Source organism: Anomaloglossus baeobatrachus, chromosome 11 (genome assembly GCF_048569485.1).
Source record: "Anomaloglossus baeobatrachus isolate aAnoBae1 chromosome 11, aAnoBae1.hap1, whole genome shotgun sequence".
Taxonomy (NCBI): Eukaryota; Metazoa; Chordata; class Amphibia; order Anura; family Aromobatidae; genus Anomaloglossus; species Anomaloglossus baeobatrachus.
The window spans coordinates 56,294,048-56,314,663 of NC_134363.1; the positions used below are offsets into that span (position 1 = coordinate 56,294,048).

The 20,616-nt window shown below is 42.0% G+C and overlaps 1 protein-coding gene across 2 annotated transcripts in view; it reads left to right on the plus strand.

Annotated features, from left to right (window-relative positions):
* CDC42EP5 (CDC42 effector protein 5) overlaps positions 1–20,129 on the plus strand; it is a 41,914-nt gene extending 21,785 nt beyond the window's left edge. For both annotated transcript variants that reach the window (XM_075329009.1, XM_075329010.1), the window contains exon 3: positions 17,041–20,129. In XM_075329009.1, coding sequence (XP_075185124.1) covers positions 17,054–17,965 — 912 coding nt within the window. In that variant the 5' untranslated portion in view covers positions 17,041–17,053 and the 3' untranslated portion in view covers positions 17,966–20,129. The remainder of the gene's footprint in view (positions 1–17,040) is intronic.
* The last annotated feature ends 487 nt before the right edge of the window (positions 20,130–20,616 follow it).

The following is a 20,616-nucleotide window of genomic DNA, read 5'->3' on the forward strand; positions in this document are numbered from 1 at the left end:
CTGGTCTAGTTGAGGGAAGTTTGCAGACAATACTCGGTCAATGGTGGTGGGAAAAAAAAACAACTTGGCTGTCATTTTAGCACATACAGAACTCCCTTTTAGGTTACCAAATTAACAATTTTTAGATGTTCATTTTAACCTGCAAATACCTTCTAGTTGCCAGCAAATAGTCAACGGAATGCAATCTGAAGAACGTCACCAGGGAAGTGCCAGGCATCGCTCTAATGAATAGTACAAACAATAGCTCACTCATCAAAAACACGAAATTATGAGCGCAAAAAAAACATATCATCTGTACTGATGTCCGCGACAAAGGCCTCCGGCAAGGAATATAAGATGGTGACGCACCGGCCAACCCTTAAAAGCCACCACCCCTTTCCTCCTTCTTCAGCTTTACTACCGAGAAGGTTAAGAAATGAACTGTAAGTCAGAGATAAGTCATGGCAGGAATAATAAAGTTGCTCAACAGGTTCTGGTGTCAGTTTCACCTGCTTTCACTTGCTCTTGCTTTGTTGAGTACATTTTTCTGTTGTCTAAGCCGGAGAAACGTGGCACGAAAACGACAGGCGCTCAGTTGAGATCTGGAAACTTATTGTTCCTTTAGGATTCTATGATATTCACTTGGGATGTAATGCCCATGTGAATTTGCAAGCATTTTTAATTTTTTTTTCAATGTAGGTTTTATAACATATCACAGACCTTTACCAAATTGGAATGCCGTCAATGTCAATGCGCTAGTAAATGACCATTAATAGATTGGAATAAAAGTGCGCTTCATCTGCTCTCCAGGACACGACAGCTGGTAAACAAGAATAACTTCTATGTTTTACAGGACAAATCGGCTTTTGGCTTTCTTGTTTGTGAAGTGAACTCAGTTTCCATTATACTATATAAACTGCAAGGTTGCGGGAAATCATTGGTTTCAATTTGCGGCTTCAAACCCTTTGAGATTCGATTCACAGTTCGCAAATAAAAAATAAAAACCAAAGCTTGCCTGGCACAATTTCCCACACTACTGAAGCATCAGAGAGCTGGCGAGGATCTTTTTGCATGTGTCACGGGGTGTGACAAGGTAACTTGGAACCAGGCACCTACTCTGACCCTAGGGCTAGGGTGGCCTCAACTGTCCCTGTTCCCGAAGATACAGCTAATGGTGACTATGTTTGGGCCGCCTTCCTGACCCTAGCTCTTGGGTAGCCCTGGTCTATACCCTCCTCTCCCCCACCCCCAGGAAGGGCCTGGACAGGATTGGTTTACCCCATACAAATGGACAGGGAAAAAACAAAACTCAAACTCACTGCGCACACACACACAGATGTAAGACAATATGTGATCAGGAGGAAAGAACAGGGAGGAAATAAACGGCCAACAAGGATATTTCCCGAACACCCAAATAATGCACAGGAGATCACCAGAACTTGATCAGCACAAGGACCGGTATCGCAAATGAAGTTATAATCGGCGTGGAGCAACAGGCTCCACCAGTTTTGTTTTTTTTTTTTTTTTTTGTTTTTTTTTTTTTTATAGGATGGACGCAGCTGTGATAGGTCTCCTGTAACCTGTGACCCTAACAGCAATCCACAGGCTAGCATAAACTATCTCCTAGTAGACTGATCACTAATAAGCACACAACTGGTCGATACCAGAGTCTGGTTGTGCAACGCAAAAGCACCAGGGAAACCATAGTGTGATGTGTCGAACTTTGCAGTGTGAACAGGGTCAGAAGTCACCATGACACTCCAGTGAGTTTTGAACACCATGTGACAGCATGGCTGTGTGGTACTATCCTTAATACCCTGCAGCTACGATATCTGGTGGATTGCAGGGGCATGTCTTTGAGCTGCTTTGCATAATCACCTTGTGAGCCGCGCCTCCTTAAATACCGTAAAAATTAGCACTAAATGCCCGTATCTCTCAACCCGTATGGTGGATTTCAAAGACACCAAAAAAGAGAATTTTCAGAGGAACAGTACAAATCTACTTCCAACTGGTCACCTGTCACTGACAGGTACTGTTTAAATGCTATTTATCCTACAGATTACCCCTATATTTTCAGATAAGTATCATTTTTAGAGGAGACCAGTTCCTTTTTAATGTTCAACTTATCAAAAAAAGAGTGAATACACTTGAAATTTTTCAGAAAATTGCTGTAAAATTGTATATTAAGCATAGTCATCATATTAAGTTTATCACTGCTGCGGCCAGTGATTGTCTGCAGCAATGACCTGCCCATGAGGTTCCAATAGGAAGTCGTGAGACTAGTAAGGGAGCAGGCTGCAGTAGAAGGGTGCAAGGTTTAACAATCACACAGGACTCAAATGGCAACCAACAATGGAAAAATGAGAGACACGGAATTTCAGACTAAAGTAGATGTGACTAAGGAGACATTCCCCGGAATCCACAAAATATATGATCCTTTTTGGGATAGATATTAACTTTTTGAGGTCGTTTACTGAACAATCGATCTTGCTTCTGGTGTGGTCCCGCAGGTTCCTAAATCGTACTGTATATTCTTCATGCCTTCTGCAGACTATGGTCCACATCACAAGCTCTGAACTAAAGCTCCACTTTGAATATGTTCTTGATTTAGGGCAGCTGGCGAAAAACAGCTGCAGATTTACCAGGTATGTGCGCAGTATGTTATGTGTGATTTACGAGGCAACTGCACGGAGCAGCGCAAAAGCGGACCTTCTGTTAATGTTTGACTGATAGTGAACTGTAATAACTGGATTTTTTTTTTTTTTTATTTTTTTTTGTGTGATCTGTAGATCCAGAAGTTTTAAGGACTTTGCAGGACTTCTGAAAAGTAGCATCATGTGGCAACAGAGTGCATCAGTCAGGATTGTATGTTGGTCCTGAATGTTCATAAGGAGACCACTATACAGTGCCTTTTTCGTGTTACATGTTACAAACCTACTCCATGGCAGAGATCACTTTTTGGTGATGCTACTTATATACCAATAGATACAATGCCCAAAGTAAGACTAAAGGCCCCCATACACCTTAGCCTCTCTTTTCTTAAAGGGCCAGGTTAGCTGAGAGGTTTCAGGTATTTAAGACACCTTCCCCTTAAGGGAGGTGCCTGGGCAGTGAGTTCCTAATGTTGCTAGTTGTCAGGTCCTATTGTGCTGCTGCTGTCTTTGTGCTGTGTTTTGCTGCTGATTTATCTGTATTGTCTGACCATTTGGTGCTGCAAGTATCCACGCTGGCAGCTCACCATGATACTCGCTGCTGCCATTGTCCTCATTGGCCATTGCTACCACTTCCATCTATCCATACCAGCCAAATCAACGATCCCGGCCGGTGATGCTGTTGCTATTACCAGAGACTATATTGTATCTGAGGCGCCAGCTGCCAAGGTATCGCAGATTCCTTGGGACTGCCCTCTGCCAGCTACTTACCTGCATGTGTATCTACTGCCACCTCCGGTGGCAATAGTGACGACTCGGCAGCCGGTCAAGAATTAGACTAATGTTAATCGAACCCACCAATCTCAGCAGGTGTAATCTAACGTGTTCAGGATCACTGTCTGACTCTCGGTCGGGGGAGATGTATATCGACATGGTCTTATTTGGGACCGCCAATCTCAAATTTTCTTCTGGACGTGACCTGCCACCACCCAACATTTCACTCGGCAGTGCTTGGCCTGAGCGAGCACACTTATGTACAGAAGTGTTAGCTGAGATGGCTGTTGGCCGAGTAATTAGCTGAAGCATCGTTCGGCTTATATCATTCTAATGTTTATCACCAATCTTTTGTGTTAAATGGGTTATCCACTACTTTTACATTGATGACCTATGCTAATGATAGGCCATCAATTTCTGATCAGCCGGGGTCTGCCGCCTTGCACCCCCGCCGATCAGCTGTTCTTGGTGCCGGTAACGGAAGCAGACAGCCGGAAATGCTCAGTTCCAGAGCTACCGTGTCAACTAATAGCTTCCACGGCTGGGTACTGCACATCTAGCTCAGCCTCCCATTCAAATCAATAGGAGATGGATGTGTAGTACCTGGCTGCTATCAGCAGATGGGTCAGCTCTGGAACGGAGCATTTCTGGCCACCTGCTGTCTGCATCGGAAACGGCTGGGTTTTGGATCTCAGCCGATCAGACCAATCCTAAGAATAGGCCACCAATGTAAAAATACTGGATAGCCTCTTTAAAGTATCTAATGAGTGGGCGTATTGAGGTGTTGACTATCATCGTAATATTCCTTTTGATGATAAGGAGCCTGCTGAAAAACTCTTCCTAAAAGGAATATGGCAAAGTGTGTCTTATCTACACTGGAGGGATCATGTAGTTTGCAATTGACCTTAAAAACCAAAGACTTTTGTATGAAAAATCTATGGAAAGAGGGTCTACAGGCTTCAACCTCAACCAAGTGTTCAAAGTTTATTGTAAAACTTTTTAGGACTTATCCATAAGTTGCCGATGTAACTTTTTGCGGCACATGTAACAGCTCAACTGCTGCAGAAATCTATGCAAAGACCATTTTTAATTTTTGTTGGCTCGAAAAGATTGGCATCCATGGACTCCGGTATTTCTAAATAAATACATGTGGTATATTAAATTAAGCAAGATGCTATGAGGATTCTTATGGTAATCTCGTTACTTCAGACCATGTGCCATTTCTTAATTTTGCTTCACAGAGGAAGATTAGTGTCTCTTTGAAGTTATCCACTTGTACCAATTTACTTTGGTCACATTTTCAAAAAACATCACACAACCCCCTGATAAAGCCAATTAAGCGTGGAAGACACTGGGCAGCCATGTGCCAAAAATTATCACTGCTCAGTTTGTTCCTGTGTCTGGTGTGAAGAATTTCACCTCCGTTGGAAGTAGTCCGCAAGATCCAATTGACCCCTTTTTAGGTTTTTTGGGTTTTTTTGCATTTCGATTCCCTTTTGTTGTTTTTGTTAGATCTTCTTTTTTTTTTTTTGTTTTTTTTTCCAAAATCAAATGTTATGCCGACATCTAACATCCTAGATATGATTTGGACATAGGGTGACCAATTAATGTCAAAGCAATGAAGTAAGTGGTTGGCAAGAAGTCGTAAGGAACTAGCCAAATGTTTGCTCATCTAGGGCCACCTGTACTCTACCGGACATGTCCTAGCTCACGCTGTATGTTACATGTGCAGCTTGACTTCTCTGAAGATCTAGTCGTTGAGTCTCTGAAGCCAGAAAGGAAATATGTAATACGGATCTGATTAACTCCTGCCCTTCCTTCCTTCCTCCGTCACTCCATCTGGAGCTTAGATGTTTAAACTGTACATGAAGATGCCTCATACCAAAGAAATACAGTCCAAAAGGGCCCAATTATGAGGAAACCATAGGCAGAAACTAGATCTAGTGAGACGCTGCCCTTGACCAGCTTCTCCCAGCACTGCTCCAGGTGGGATGGACCTCTCATTCACCTAGTGTGGTGCTGGGAAAAGCCAGTCAGCGGTGGCACCGCACTAGTCTAGTGTCTGCCTATGGTTCCCGGCTGGTTCTCCAAACTATCGTATTTTCGTTTTATAAGACGCACCCCAAATTTAGAGGGGAGGGGGGTGGAAGGGAAAAAATATGGGGTCCATCTTATAATCCGGTGGTGTCTTACCGGAGGGGTGGCTGAGTCCACAAAAATACTTGGACATATGAAGTGTCCCATAGATTATTATACTTCTGGTATCCCATGGAGATGGCCACTTTGTGGGATACCATGTCTCCCCACTAGAAGAGTGTCGTCCTCGGCACATAACTGGTTATTTATTCTTTTTGACAGTTTTGGTCTTTTTTGGGGGGATTATATTGGAACATTCATGGTCAGAGTTTGCAGTCCTTCATCACCTATCTGAAATGTTGGTAGATGTGGAAGATCTGCAAATGATCACTTGCCGTCTAATTCTTCCTGGCATCAGAAGGAGCTGTTGACAAGACCTATCAGCAGTCGTTTTAGTACTTTTTTATAGTATTCTCCCCAAAGGGCCATTATCTTTTTGCTGGCTGCCTCTCATTCACCAGAAGATCTATTTTTTGAGTTTATGGTCTTCCATGTAATAGAACGCAAACCTTTGTTCCCGGTCACTAGTCATTGAAGGTTGGGGAAAGGTTTTGTTTTCAAAACTCCCTATGATGTCACTGGCAGGAAATCCAAACCAAAAATAAAATTCTCTATTCTCATGATCAGTACTCCATGTCTGATATCTCCTGTTCTGAGAAACTCCAAAAACTAGCTTGTGAATGCGATTAGCATCTTTTTTTTTTTTTTTTTTTTTTTTTTTTTCTTCATAAGCTTTGTCTTTCAAGTTTTAATGCCCCTTTTAAAGTTTGTCTTCTAGAAGTTTACTACTTGGCAGAAGGCTTAACCATTCTCCCAAAATAAATAGTCCGTCCCCATAAAAACTTTGAAATAAGATTCCAGGAGGACAACTTTTCAACCTTGGTTGACACCGGTTCGCAGCATGGTAAAGCTTTTTATTATCAGAAACCAGGAGACATTATGAATTTTTAACCCTACTTATTATAGTTGGCGAAAAAGACTGAAATCGGACAAACTCCCTGGCTTTGGTGGGACTGGTCACCTATTTAACATGCATGAATTCCTTCTGAGTGTCTCCCAGGACTAATGCTGGTGATATTTTTAGTTTGTTCAAGCCTTGGTTACAAGCAGGTGGCTTGTACTCTTCTGTGATATCGATACTGACCTTCTACCGGAGTCATCTGTGGATAAGTAGTTCATTCATTTTCCCCATGTGTCGTCTATAGTGTTTAGTGGGGTTGACGAAGAACTTATCCCATCCGTTACCTATTTAGGGCCCAGCACTAAGAATACCTAGGCTTAGGTATCCAGCTTGGTACATAGGTGTGGAACCTATCTAGGGAGGTGAGGGACTTCAATGACCAGCAGTAGGTTTGGTCAGGGGTCACCATCTTCCCTTTCCCTAGACACAGGGTTTCCCTTACCTTTCGTCATTCACTTGGTACTTCCCCATCCCTAGCGTGACACCTAAGGTCCATTTACACGCCAAAACCGGTGGCACGATACGACCAAGGATTACCAAATTTTTACTAGTCTGCCGTCATTTAGACCAAAGCAACTCAACCATCGCTTAGTGCACCTAGGCTTCCATTCTTCTTGGCAGCACAAGTTCTGTTCATGAAGAACGACACAAGGCTGAGAACCATGATTTCTTGATTTCTTGTTTTTTGTTTTTTTTACAATCCAAAAGATTAATTTTTCACAATAAAACTCTTGGTTGGACCGTAGTAATCGTGAAACGAATGTCCTACAAGCACAGTAATCATGCAGTGTAAAAAGACCTTTTAGGCGAAAGTCACATTTATCCTGTGCTCCAAGGTTTGTCCCAGGGTTTTCTATATAAATCCATGAAAAAAGTGATTTAGACAGAACCCCAGATAGCAGCATTCACTGTAATGGAGCAGATCAAGTCGCCGTTTGACCTCTGTGCCCATCTTTTAAAGGGGGCACAAAAGTAGTCAACCACTCTATTGTGTGTGTCTACCTAAAAACGTTGTGGTACCATCCGACTGAAGGCCAAACGGAGTCCAAAATGTCTGCCAGCCCCATTACACTGGCTTCATCAGGGGTTTTATTTGAACCCCATTTTTTGGGGGGAGGTTTAGATGGACGTGCGCAACGTAGACCACATGATAAAGTGTGACCCAAACCTAACCTGGGGTGTGTCTAGTAGCATGGCAAACATCAAAGTGACGACAATGGATAAACTTATCACGGAAATTGTGACGTTGGATAACCAATGGAATGTTGAATTAATTAGAATAGAACTTTGAATAATAAAAAGTGATAAGATTTTAACAATATAAATAAATTAAAATAGAAAGGATCATTCGGCTCAGAGTGGCTGCTCAGTTCTGCCGGGAAGGGATCGGTGTCTTGTTTCTGAGAAAAGAGGAAAAAGGGGGGATTCTGGTCTCATCTAAAGTTGTAATTCATGTGCCAAAGACAGACAGAAGGGGCTTTGTTCCCCATTCAAGTGTCAGACACTCCGCTCAAGCCAGAATCTGTTAAATATTTAGTTTTTGGGTGGAGGGAGTTTTATTGTAACGCTACAGAGTAAATGGTGCAGACCGAGATCCGTCTGATATACATTGTATTATGAGTGAAAATATTCCGGTACCTGACATTCCTGACGAAAAGGTGGAAATACAAAGGGCAGGTTTACTATTGCTTTAACCTGTGTTTTTTGTTTTATCTGCAGCACATGTGGCTTTTTTTTCAGCAGTTTTTGTTTTTTAATACTGAAGAATCAGGATCAGCAAAGTAAATGAGATTTCTAAGTGAGAATTTTTTGTGTTGCTGTTTGGTGATGGTTTAAATCCACAGAACATTATTACTTTCAGCGCTTTTTCATTGGTTGTGTGTGTGTGTGTGTGTGTATATATACCTTTACCGTACAGACCAAAGGTTTGGACACCCCTCATTCAAAGAGTTTTCTTTATTTTCATGACTCTGAAAATTGTAGATTCACATTGAAGGCATCAAAACTATGAATTAACACATGTGGAATGAAATACTTAACAAAAAAGTGTGAAACAACTGAAAATATGTCTTATATTCTAGGTTCTTCAAAGTAGCCACCTTTTGCTTTGATTACTGCTTTGCACATTCTTGGCATTCTCTTGATGAGCTTCAAGAGGTCGTCACCGGAAATGGTCTTCCAATAGTCTTGAAGGGGTTCCCAGAGATGCTTAGCACTTGTTGGCCCTTTTGCCTTCACTCTGCGGTCCAGCTCACCCCAAACCATCTCGATTGGGTTCAGGTCTGGTGACTGTGGAGGCCAGGTCATCTGGCGTAGCACCCCATCACTCTCCTTCTTAGTCAAATAGCCCTTACACAGCCTGGAGGTGTGTTTGGGGTCATTGTCCTGTTGAAAAATAAATGATGGTCCAACTAAACGCAAACTGGATGGAATAGCACGCCGCTGTAAGATGCTGTGGTAGCCATGCTGGTTCAGTATGCCTTGAATTTTGAATAAATCCCCAACAGTGTCACCAGCAAAGCACCGCCACACCATCACACCACCTCCTCCATGCTTCACAGTGAGAACCAGGCATGTAGGTAGAGTCCATCCGTTCACCTTTTCTGGGTCGAACAAAGACACGGTGGTTGGATCCAAAGATCTCAAATTTGGACTCCTCGGACTAAAGCACAGATTTCCACTGGTCTAATGTCTATTCCTTGTGTTCTTTAGCCAAAACAAGTCTCTTCTGCTTGTTGCCTATCCTTAGCAGTGGTTTCCTGGCAGCTATTTTACCATGAATGCCTGCTGCACAAAGTCTCCTCTTAACAGTTGTTGTAGAGATGTGTCTGCTGCTAGACCTCTGTGTGGCATTGACCTGGTCTCTAATCTGAGCTGCTGTTAACCTGCAATTTCTGAGGCTGGTGACTCGGATAAACTTATCCTCCGCAGCAGAAGTGACTCTTGGTCTTCCTTTCCTGGGGCGGTCCTCATGTGAGCCAGTTTCTTTGTACCGTTTGATGGTTTTTGCCACTACGCTTGGGGACACTTTTTCAAAAGTTTTCCCAATTTTTCAGACTGACTGACCTTCATTTGTTAAAGTAATGATGGCCACTCGTTTTCTTTACTTAGCTTCTTTTTTTTCTTGCCATAATACAAATTCTAACAGTCTATTCAGTAATACTATCAGCTGTGTATCCGCCAGACTTCTGCACAACACAACTGATGGTCCCAACCCCATTTATAAGGCAAGAAATCCCACTTATTAAACCTGACAGGGCACACCTGTGAAGTGAGAACCATTTCCGGTGACTACATCTTGAAGCTCATCAAGAGAATGCCAAGAGTGTGCAAAGCAGTAATCAAAGAAAAAGGTGGCTACTTTGAAGAACCTAGAATATAAGACATACAGTTGTTTCACACTTTTTTAAGTATTTCATTCCACATGTGTTAATTCATAGTTTTGATGCCTTCAATGGGAATCTACAATTTTCAGAGTCATGAAAACTCTTTGAATGAGGTGTGTCCAAACATTTGGTCTGTATTGTATATACGGTGTGTGTGTGTGTGTGTGTGTGTGTGTGTGTGTGTGTGTGTGTGTGTGTGTGTATATACATTTTTTTTTATTGTTTTCTTTATATACATTAGAAATAAAGCTCCGTTTCTTTCTGACGTGAGTTCGCTCTGTCTGAGGTTCACACGCGTAACTTCTTTTTGTTATTTACTTTCATGTCCTTTTTTTGCATTTCTGCAGTCACCTTCGAGACCTCTCCTTCATTCCTATAGGATGCCTTACAGGCCGCACATTTTTATGTCTGTGTGTCACATCAGCTACTCTGTAAATAAGCTGGTGATTCACTGTAGGAAGTTACAGCTGTGGCAGTGATAAATGAGCTATTTTTCTACGTCTGTTCTCTCGGGTTTCTGCGTCCTGGATATGGCGGCACGCTGCTGAGCTTTAGGAGGGGCAGTGATTACGGTATTTAATTTCAAGTATGACAGAAATATGTAAAATATGATTTCCATTAAAAAATAAAAAAAGTATGTTCATAAATACAGCTAGTGATGTATGCTACAGCCTGCTGGTACCGAAAGTGCCAAAAACGTTGAGAAAATTAATTCTAATCTGGTTTATAGCTAGATAGATTCATGAAGCAGGTGGTTCAGGATGAGATGCACCCGCAATGTGTCCTCCTCTGCTCAACCTGAGCGGCCTGCTTCATGATTCAGACATCGCCTGTGATTAGTTGCAGGCAGACGCTGTCACACAGGCTGGGGGCACATCTGACTGCAACCAATCGGAGAGGCCAGGCCGGCCAGTGGGCGGGGAGAGCAGTGCATATGTATGAGCAATGATGAGCGGAGGCCGCAGGAGCTGTGTACAGTTGCGACGGAGCCTTGGAAAGTATGAAGCGCTCGCTTAATTCTCATTTTCTTTCTTTCCTTTTTTTTTTTTTTTTTTTTCTTTTTTTTTTTTTGTAATTTCTCGAGTGCCGGATCCGGATCAAACACCCGGAATTTTGGGCCCGGCACCTGGGCAACTTTGAAACCACACAGATCTGGACTTTTACAATCCTGGTCCGCCCATCCCTAATAGCAAGCACTGTATGATGGATTATTGGACTATCGGTCATGGTGGCTGTGCTATGTCATAAATATGTACAAATATATCAGAGGGTCATATAGAGATCTCTCCCATGATCTGTTTGTACCAAGGACTATGACAAGAATAAGGGGGCATTCTCTTCGATTGGAGGAAAGAAAATGTCTACATCAGCATAGGAGAGGGTTCTTCACGGTAAGAGCAGTGAGGCTCTGGAACTCTCTTCCTGAGGAAGTGGTGATGGCCAACTCACTGAATGAATTTAAGAGAGGAATGGATGCATTTCTTGTTAGCAAAAGTATAGAAGGTTATAAATAGCATAATCTTACAGGTAGATAGAAGAGCGACCAAGATTATTAGAGGAATGGGTGGGCTGCAATACCAAGACAGGTTATTAAACTTGGGGTTATTTAGTTTGGAAAAACAAAGGCTTAGGGGGATCTAATCACAATGTATAAATATATGAGGGGACAGTACAGAGACCTTTCCAAAGATCTCTTTACACCTAGGCCTGCGACTGGAACACGGGAGCATCCGCTACGTCTTGAGGAAAGAAGGTTTAATCATAATCACAGACGAGGATTCTTTACTGTACGAGCAGTGAGACTATGGAGCTCTCTGCCGCATGATGTTGTAATGAGTGATCACTACTAACATTTAAGCAGAGCCTGGATGCCTTTCTTGAAAAATTTAATATTACCAGTTATGTATATTAGATTTTATGACAGGGTATTGATCCAGGGAACTAGTCTGATTGCCGGATGTGGAGTCAGGAAGGAATTTTTTTCCCCATTGGAGCTTATTTGACACATTGGGGTTTTTTTTACCTTCCTCTGGATCAACATGTTAGACTACGGGTTGAACTAGATGGACTTAGTTTCATAGTCTCCCTTCAACCTTAAAAACTATGTCCATAACATGATAGGTATGGTTCAGACTTACCACAGTGCATCCCGTGCCAGTGCTGTGCCCATTTTGGACATGGAGGAGGTGGTGCTGGCCTTAGATATGGAAGGAGCAGCAGAAGAACAAAGGTCATTAGGTAAGATAGCCATCCGAGAGATAACAACTAAGGCTCCCTGTAGACAGTCTATGGGTAAGTTCACACAGTGCATTTTTCGCGGCGTTTTTCGGGTGCGTTTTTTTGGCCTCAAAACTGCATGACTTTGCTTCCCCAGCAAAGTCTGAGTTTTCATTTTTGTTCTCCGCGCACACAATTTTTTTTTTTTTTTTTTTTTTTTTTTTTTTTTTTAAAGCTGCGTTTTTGAGCTTAAAAAAAAAATGGACATGTCAATTCTTTCCTGCGTTTTCCCCCCATGCAATGCATTGGAAAAACGCAGAGGTCATAAACTCAGCCAAAAACGCACCAAATCGCGGTAAAAACGCATGCATTTTTGCCGCGGTTTTTTTCCTGCGGGTGTGTTTTTGTGCGTTTTTAGCGGCCAAAAACTCAGCGTCAAAAAAACGCAGCGTGTGCACATAGCCTATGTTAAGAAAACTAAAGGAAGTCACCAGAAGTCCCCGCAGTTGCTGGTTGTCCTATTTCACAAGTGCGTTGAATAATATTTTAGGCATCAAAACAAATGTATCAGACTGTTTCTTGTTAGACATAGAATGTTCTGATTGGCGGATCCTGTGTGATCAGCTGTGTACAGACGTCTTACCGGTCATTGTAATCCTGCCTCTGATAAGGAGCCTGCTGAAAACATTTTTCCGAAACTTTAAAAATGCCCCATTGTCAAACTGACAAGACTAAAGCCTGCTTTACACGTGGCGATTTATCGTGTGATCGCATTTGCGATCGCACCCGCCCCCATTGTTTGTGCGGCACGGGCAATTTCTTGCCCGTGTCGCACAATCCTATAACCCCTGTCACACATACTTTCCAAACGACGTCGCTGTCGGCGGCGAACATCCACTTCCTGAAGGGGGAGGGACGTTCGGCGTCACAGCGACGTCACACAGTGGCCACCCAATACAAGCGGAGGGGTGGAGATGAGCGGGACGTAACATCCCGCCCACCTCCTTCCTTCAGCATTGCCGGCGGCCGCAGGTAAGCTGCCGTTCATCGTTCCCGGATAGTCACACGGAGCAATGTGTGCTGCCCCCGGGAACGATGAACAACCGGCATGCAGAAGGACGTTCGATATTTTGAAAATGAACGACGTGTCAACTAGCAACGATAAGGTGAGTATTTTTGCTCGTTCACACTCGTTCATAGCTGTCACACGCTACGATATAATAGTAGAATAAACCTGGCTCAACTATATAATCGGGTGCTCTGGAGAAAATAGTCCAATAAACTGTAAAAAAAAGCTTCGGCACACCATAAAAAAAGAGAGAAATTCTTGAATGGTGCTGAATCTGATTTTTATTAAATCAATAGAAAGTCCATCCAACGTTTCGGTCCGAATTGGACCTTTATCAAGGACTAAATGTCAGAAATAGTAGTCACAATGCACCAATAGGGACTGTAGAGAGATGTCTCAAACAGAAAGGGCTATACAATGAGTCTGTAGACGTGAGTAAGTAAGTACAGTAAGGTTTTTGCACCAGGTAAACCTCTGACCCGATATCACATCATAATTCATGGGTAAAGCATACGATACTCTCAGCAAGGTATCTTTCAGTGAAGTGGTTCTGCGGCCAGTACAAGATCATTAGCAGGTGAGATCATTTGGCAGGTAGCTGGACCGGTGTGTGAAGAGAGCGTATCCTTATCGGCGTGACACGCTACGATAAGTCATACGATGCCGGATGTGCGTCACTTACGACGTGACCCCGACGACATATCGTATGATATATCGTAGCGTGTAAAGTCTGCTTAACAATTCTATTTTTCTTTCTTTCTTCAATTAAAGGTCTTAATAATAACAAAAAAAAAAAATCTCAATCGTTTTTACGCGATGTAAGTTTCTTAAGCATTGGACACCATGGGGCTGATTTTAATTGTTTGCTTGACTTCTGTTACTTTCCTTGTTGACATACTTGGCCTGGATATTGCTATTAGATGACATGTGTAATTAGTTAAAAGTAAAGTAGACTGATTACAAAGGTAGGGCCTGAGGCTGCACTTTGAAGCCTTTTACAGCTGGCAAAATTGGAATCTCGATGCGTTTTGAGTTCTGAACTAGGGTTGTGGTTGCTGTAATGGAAACTGTCCACGAGTTACATAGGAGGACATGTCAGATCTTCCATGTAACAAATCTGTTCTTAGCTTTCATTGTAAATTATGCAAGCAGTGAAGGGAAAAGTCACATGCGATTTCATGAATTTATGAGAATAAGGCCTTAGACTTGCCATATACTGTAGGCCAAACACCTGATTGCCAGAGGCTAGAGCTCCTGACTTCCTGAAACACGTTCATGTATTTTCAGTATAGCCCTCTTGTAGAAAATAAGGAACTGTCAGCCAAACGATCCAACAGCTATCTCTCCTATGTCCACCATACTCTTGGTTGAGTGCGTCTATATTCTTTACAAGAAGGCCACTGACAGATTCTTCTGATGGCCATTACTTTTTAAGATAAATTGCTATCAGAAATCAAAAATGTTGGATCATTTTTACCCCTGGTATTGTCTGTTGGAACAAAATTGGGAGGCTCACCAAAGCCGGCCATGATCATTTAGATGGCTGTGGATCAAAAGTTTGTTTTGCCAACAGCCTTCTCAACCAACTCCATCAATCACAGAAGTGCTTGTTCGGCCAAGTGCTTCAGGGTTCTCTACCGTTGGCCAATCCCGTTGATAATGGTGAGTTCAACCAACTTAATTCTAATATGTATGGTGAGCTTAAGAAATGGGGAGACAACTTCTGCCAGACTTCAAAAAAATGTCAGTTTATATCCAAATCTATCTTATCTTTTCTAGCCTTTTGATATAAGGCATCAGGGGAGAGTCCTTAGACACATTAGATGATTGGCATGTCCAAGCCAAAATTGCCAGGGTGGACTGATTTTAATTTAGATGCCCAGATTTAGTTTCCTCTATCTTCTTATTTGGTAGCGATCAGTCTTAACAGGCTTGGCCAATCTCCACCCATGCTGGTGGTAGGTCGTCAATGTTTTATTGATATATTAGATGGATGTGGAAGAGCTGGTGTTGATTTACATTGAAAGGTTGACTTAACATTGTGTGTATAAAGTATTCCTTTTAGAATTTGTTTTAAGATTCAATACTTCAATTTAGAAACAAACAAAAATATCTACTTTCAAGCAAGCCAGAAGAACTCATCCCTAAACGCCTCGTTACACACAACGACGTATCTAACGATATATCGCCGGGGTCACGGATTCCGTGACGCACATCTGGCATCGTTAGCGACGTCGTTGCGTGTGACACCAACGAGCGACCATTAATGATGGAAAATACTCACCAAATCATCCATCGTTGACAAGTCGTTCATTTTCAAAAAGTCGTTGATTGTTGAGATCGCAGGTTGTTCGTTGCTCACAGTGCAGCACACACCACTACGTGTGACACCTCGGGAACAACGAACTATGGCTTACCTGCGGCCGCCGGCAATGAGGAAGGAAGGAGGTGGGCGAGATGTTATGGACGCTCATCTCCGCCACTCCGCTTCTTTTGGGTGGCCGCTTAGTGACGCTGCTGTGACGCCGCACGAACCCCCCCCCCTTAGAAAGGAGGCGGTTCGCCGGCCACAGCGATGTCGCTAGTCAGGTAAGTTCGTGTGATGGGTACTAACGATATTGTGCGCCACGTGCAGCAATTTGCCTGTGGCGCACAAACGACAGGGGCGGGTACGCTCGCTAGCGATATCGCTGCGTGTAAAGCCCCCTTTAGACTACAGTGTAAAGGCCAACTTGGCTGGCCTACGGTTCAGATTTAATATCAATTACATACGGACATCCATATGATGACAGTATCCAAATATTTCTACCAAGAAAACCACTTTGGGGGGGGAGATTGGGTTGTGTTTTGCTCTTGTACATGATCTGTATGTGTTTGATGTTTTTTTTTTTTTGTTTTTTTTTAATAGTTGTTTGTTGAAGGACTTGGTATATTAAACCTTTTTACATTTAAAAAGATTGTAGGTGATAAGGGACAGGAAATGTAAAGTATATTCTGCACATTTACACTCAATATAGCAGGTCTACTAGATAGTCAGTCTGTCTCCCCCCTGATAGTCTCCAAACTATCCCTTTGTAGAGAGAGACCTTCAATGACTGATCATTTTCTTCTCATTAGATAAGTTATTGTCAGAGGAGTCTGATAGCAGCTCTCTTAAGGCCCCTTTACACACTGAAACTTTCTAGCGATCCCACCAGCGATCCCAACCTGGCCGGGATCGCTACAAAGTCTCTGGTGAGCTGTCAAACAGGCAAACCTGGCCAACGACGCAACAGCGATCCGGACCTGCAGAACGACCTAGCTAGTCATTGGGGACGTTGTAAAGCAGCTTTTTGAAAGGGAAGTCGCTAACTAAGTCGCTGTAAAGGCCCCTTTACACACTGAAACTTTGCTGAACAGCGGGAAACAAAGGACCAAAGAATGGTCCTGAATAATTTGTAGCGATCACAACTTCACAGCAGGGGCCAGGTCGCTGATGTGTTTCACACACTGCAATGTCGCTGGGGAGGTCGCTATAACGTCACAAAACCGGTGACGTTACAGCGATGTCGTTTGTGATGTTGCAGTGTGTAAAGCCACCTTTATAGAGAACACAGGAGCACCCAGCTAAGCTGAGCATTCCTGTGCTTGGAGAAGTCAGGGGGGGGGGGGGGAGAACTGTTGACTAAAAGATCAGCTATGTAACACGAATTCAGTGTTGCGTGACACACGTGGCCGTGTAGCCCCAGCCTAATCTTTCTCATTTTTATTATTTAGCTGTTAATTTACACACCTGGACTACAGTATTTTAGGAGACATCTGCTAGACATCATAAATCCTGTCAATACTAGAGACATCTTATCTTTTTTCCTTTTTGTTTTCTTCTAGATTCCACCTAAAGATGCCTATCCTCAAGCAATCCAGTTCTAACTCAAAAAAGCGGACCCGCATTGATCGAGAGATGATCAGTGCCCCATTGGGGGATTTTCGACACACCATGCACGTTGGAAGAGGAGGTGATGTGTTTGGGGATACCTCCTTTCTCAGTAACCATGGTCCTTCCTCAGCCCCACCAGTGGAAGTGCCAAAGAAAAATGGGCTCATGAAAATGGCCAGTGACCATGAAGAAAATAAAATGGCAGATTCATTAAGCCAGCTCTCGCAGTCCTCTGGAATTGGCTCTGGGGCGGGAAGTGTCTCCTCAAGCCCAGTCAATAATGTATCATCTAAAGAAGACAGTTTATGGAGTAACAGCAACACCGGTGGGCATTCTGATCAGTTTGACTGGATTTCACCTGGAGACTGTGGCCTTAAGCATGCAGAATCCATGTTATCCTTTCATCTTGACTTGGGCCCATCTATTTTGGATGATGTATTAGGTGTGATGGATAGAGATCCTCCAGCTCCTGAATGGAGCAATCCAGATGCCCAGCGAGACTTTGACTTGAAATTTGCGCCTGTCCATGCTACAGATGGTGATAAATACACACAATCATCCTCTGCTGTAGAGCCACAAGGAAACCACTATAGTCTATCCAACACATTGCCAATGACGAACCCTGGTTTTGAAAATATCTCTATGACCACCTCAGACCATCTCGAAGGAAATGGATCAATCTATGAAGAAGACAGCGAGGAAGAAGAAAAACGTTCCATCTATGAAGGTATTGCAGATAGTCCAGTGCAACATGACAACAGTCTACACATCAGTCAACGAGCAGAGCTAGATGAGGACGATGATGACGACGATGATGAAGAAGAAGGTCAAGGCTACACATTTGATGATGACCTAGATGATGAAATTGGAGTATAGGAATGGAAAGAAATAAACTCTGGCATCCCTCATGTATGTTTCTTGACCATAAAAGAAAGGTCAACAGATTATGGTTGGTATAAACACTATATGAAACTTTCTCAAAGAAGAAAGGAAAAAAAAAGACTTCTAGGTTGTTAAACTATTGTAAAAGAATATACTTTTTTACAGAGGTGATCTTATAAATTTGATCTGCTTTCAAGAACTTCAGACTTGTAATTTGGACTTTACGTGGACATGGCCCAATTGGTGTTAGTTGGACATTTGCGAGAAGTTATAAGGAAGGACTTGGTCAATGTTTCTAATTATGATTGATAAGAGGAAGTGAAAATATCCAATGTTTTATGTCATTTTTATATTAAGGTAATTTATAGCATTATTACAGATGAATGAGTTTTTATAGATGTCCTTTAGAAGAAGGATTTACGCAGAAGAGGACAATGCTCAGCTCCCTAATTTAACTATGTAATGATATTCCACTACGGCTACTAGTGTTTACTGTTGTCATAATGTAGACCCTAAATTAAGGAAAAGAAACTATCTAAACCATCATCACTATTGTATCATACATACTGAAGTGTATTTTAACACAATCGTTAGTCTGTACTTTTTTTGCTCATAAAAATACTATTTTTAAGAAAAAATCCAAAATTATTCCTTAAAGAGGACCTTCCACTTTGATTTTATTTTTTTAATTGAGTTTCTCCTCTGATTGCTGCTACGTCACCGATTCTGGAACAGTTTTTCTTTTTCTTCTGTGCCCCTTTATTCCAAAGTTATGTCCCCTGGTAATAGTGCAAATTTCCCCTTCATCAACTGGGCGTGTACCGCAGAACGTCTCATTGGGTGTTTACCTTTTTCTTCTCTGACTCTGACCAATCAAAACACTGCCACGCCCACCTATAAAATCAGTGGTCTATGCCAAGTTTGGTTGAAGGAAAAATTAAGTTTATTGTTGGGGGCCATAATTTTGGAATAGAGGAGTACAGAAGAAAAAGAAAAACTTTTCCAGAATCGGTCAAGCAGTACTAAATTAAGGAGGTACCCTGTTTTTTATTTAAAAAAAAAAAAACAAACAACACAGGAAAAGTCCCCTTTAAGTACAAAAAAGACTGAAAAAAGTGCCTTAGACTGTTGTCTTGTATGTTTTATATAATCCATGTCTATTAAAGATGTTGACAAAAACATTTTTTTTTTACATATAAAGAAAGGGTTGTACATTTTTTTTTTTTTTTTTTTCTTCACTTGGATTTTTTTTAAGCTAGTCATGATATTGTTGATATTTTTGTTTGTAAATGTTTTTTTTTTTTTTTTTTAAGTATTATTGTTTAATTTTTATTTTTTTTTTTTTTTTTTTTTTTTTTTGCCTTAAACTCAAGGTTGGACTACACATTGATCAGGAAAATGTTTAAATTTTATTTCTTTTTTTTTAGGCTATAAACACAGGGTTGGACTACACATCGACCAGGAATATCTTTCTTTTTTTTTTTTTTTTTTACTTATTTTTTTTTTTTTTTTTGTACTGCATTTCCTGCAGGGGCACACACCATAATTTGCATGCAAACACTAAGCCCCAATAGATATCTTGACATGTACTTTATATTTCTTACATTAGGTTTCTTCTTCTGTACAATGTGCTGCACAGTTCGATCGTTGATTTCTCGTTCCATCGGAGTCAGCCAAACAGATTTCTTTTTTTATTTTACCTTTTGTGTTGACTTTTAACCACAAAGTATATTCTGTTTAGTACAATGGAGTTTTATCTCTTGTGCGCTCATGCATATGACCAAACTTTCAATGAAAAAATATCGGCACAATGGTGGACTGATGGCTTGCAGACGTCTTGCAGGAATTGAGCCGTATAAATGTGTCGGTGCCATGTTTCATATTGTTTTGCACACTACAGGTGTTTCATATAATTTGCACTCACTCTGAATTATACCCTTGTTGATGTCAACATGCCACAAACCTGGTGTAATGCACCCTCTGCGTCCCATCGGCACACTGTCTAAATAGGCAGGATTTTTTTTTCTGCCTTATTCTATGCATCTCCTCAGTCTGTGTATTGTAAAGAAAAAAAAAAAAAGCTTCACAAAAATGTATTGATATAGTATAATTTTTTTTATATAATATTTCTTCTGCAATAAAATAGTTTGCAGCCTTTTGAATTTTCATGTGATTTTCTTCTATGATGTTGTACATTGATTGTGGTGAGAGCCTCTCTCAAGAAAAAGCAATCATTAGAGGTCCAATCCCCCAGGACCTGCCTGGGCTACTGAATGTGACTGCGCCTGGTGCTGCAGCTCATCCCTACCTGGACTACTGTACATGACTACCTGATGCTGCAGCTTATCTTTTACATGGGCTACTTCACATGACTGTGCCTTGTGCTGCAGCTCATCTCCTACCTGGGCTACTATATGTGACTGTACCTGGTGCTGCAGCTCATCTCCTACCTGGGCTACTATTATGTGACAACCTGGTGCTGCAGCTCATCCCTACCTGGGCTACTGTATGTGACTGAACCTGGTGCTGCAGCTCCTCTTCTACCTGGGCTACCAAACGTTACTGTACCTGGTGCTACAGCTCATCTCCTACCTGTGCTACTATACGTTACTGTGCCTGGTGCTGCAGCTCATCTCCTACATAGG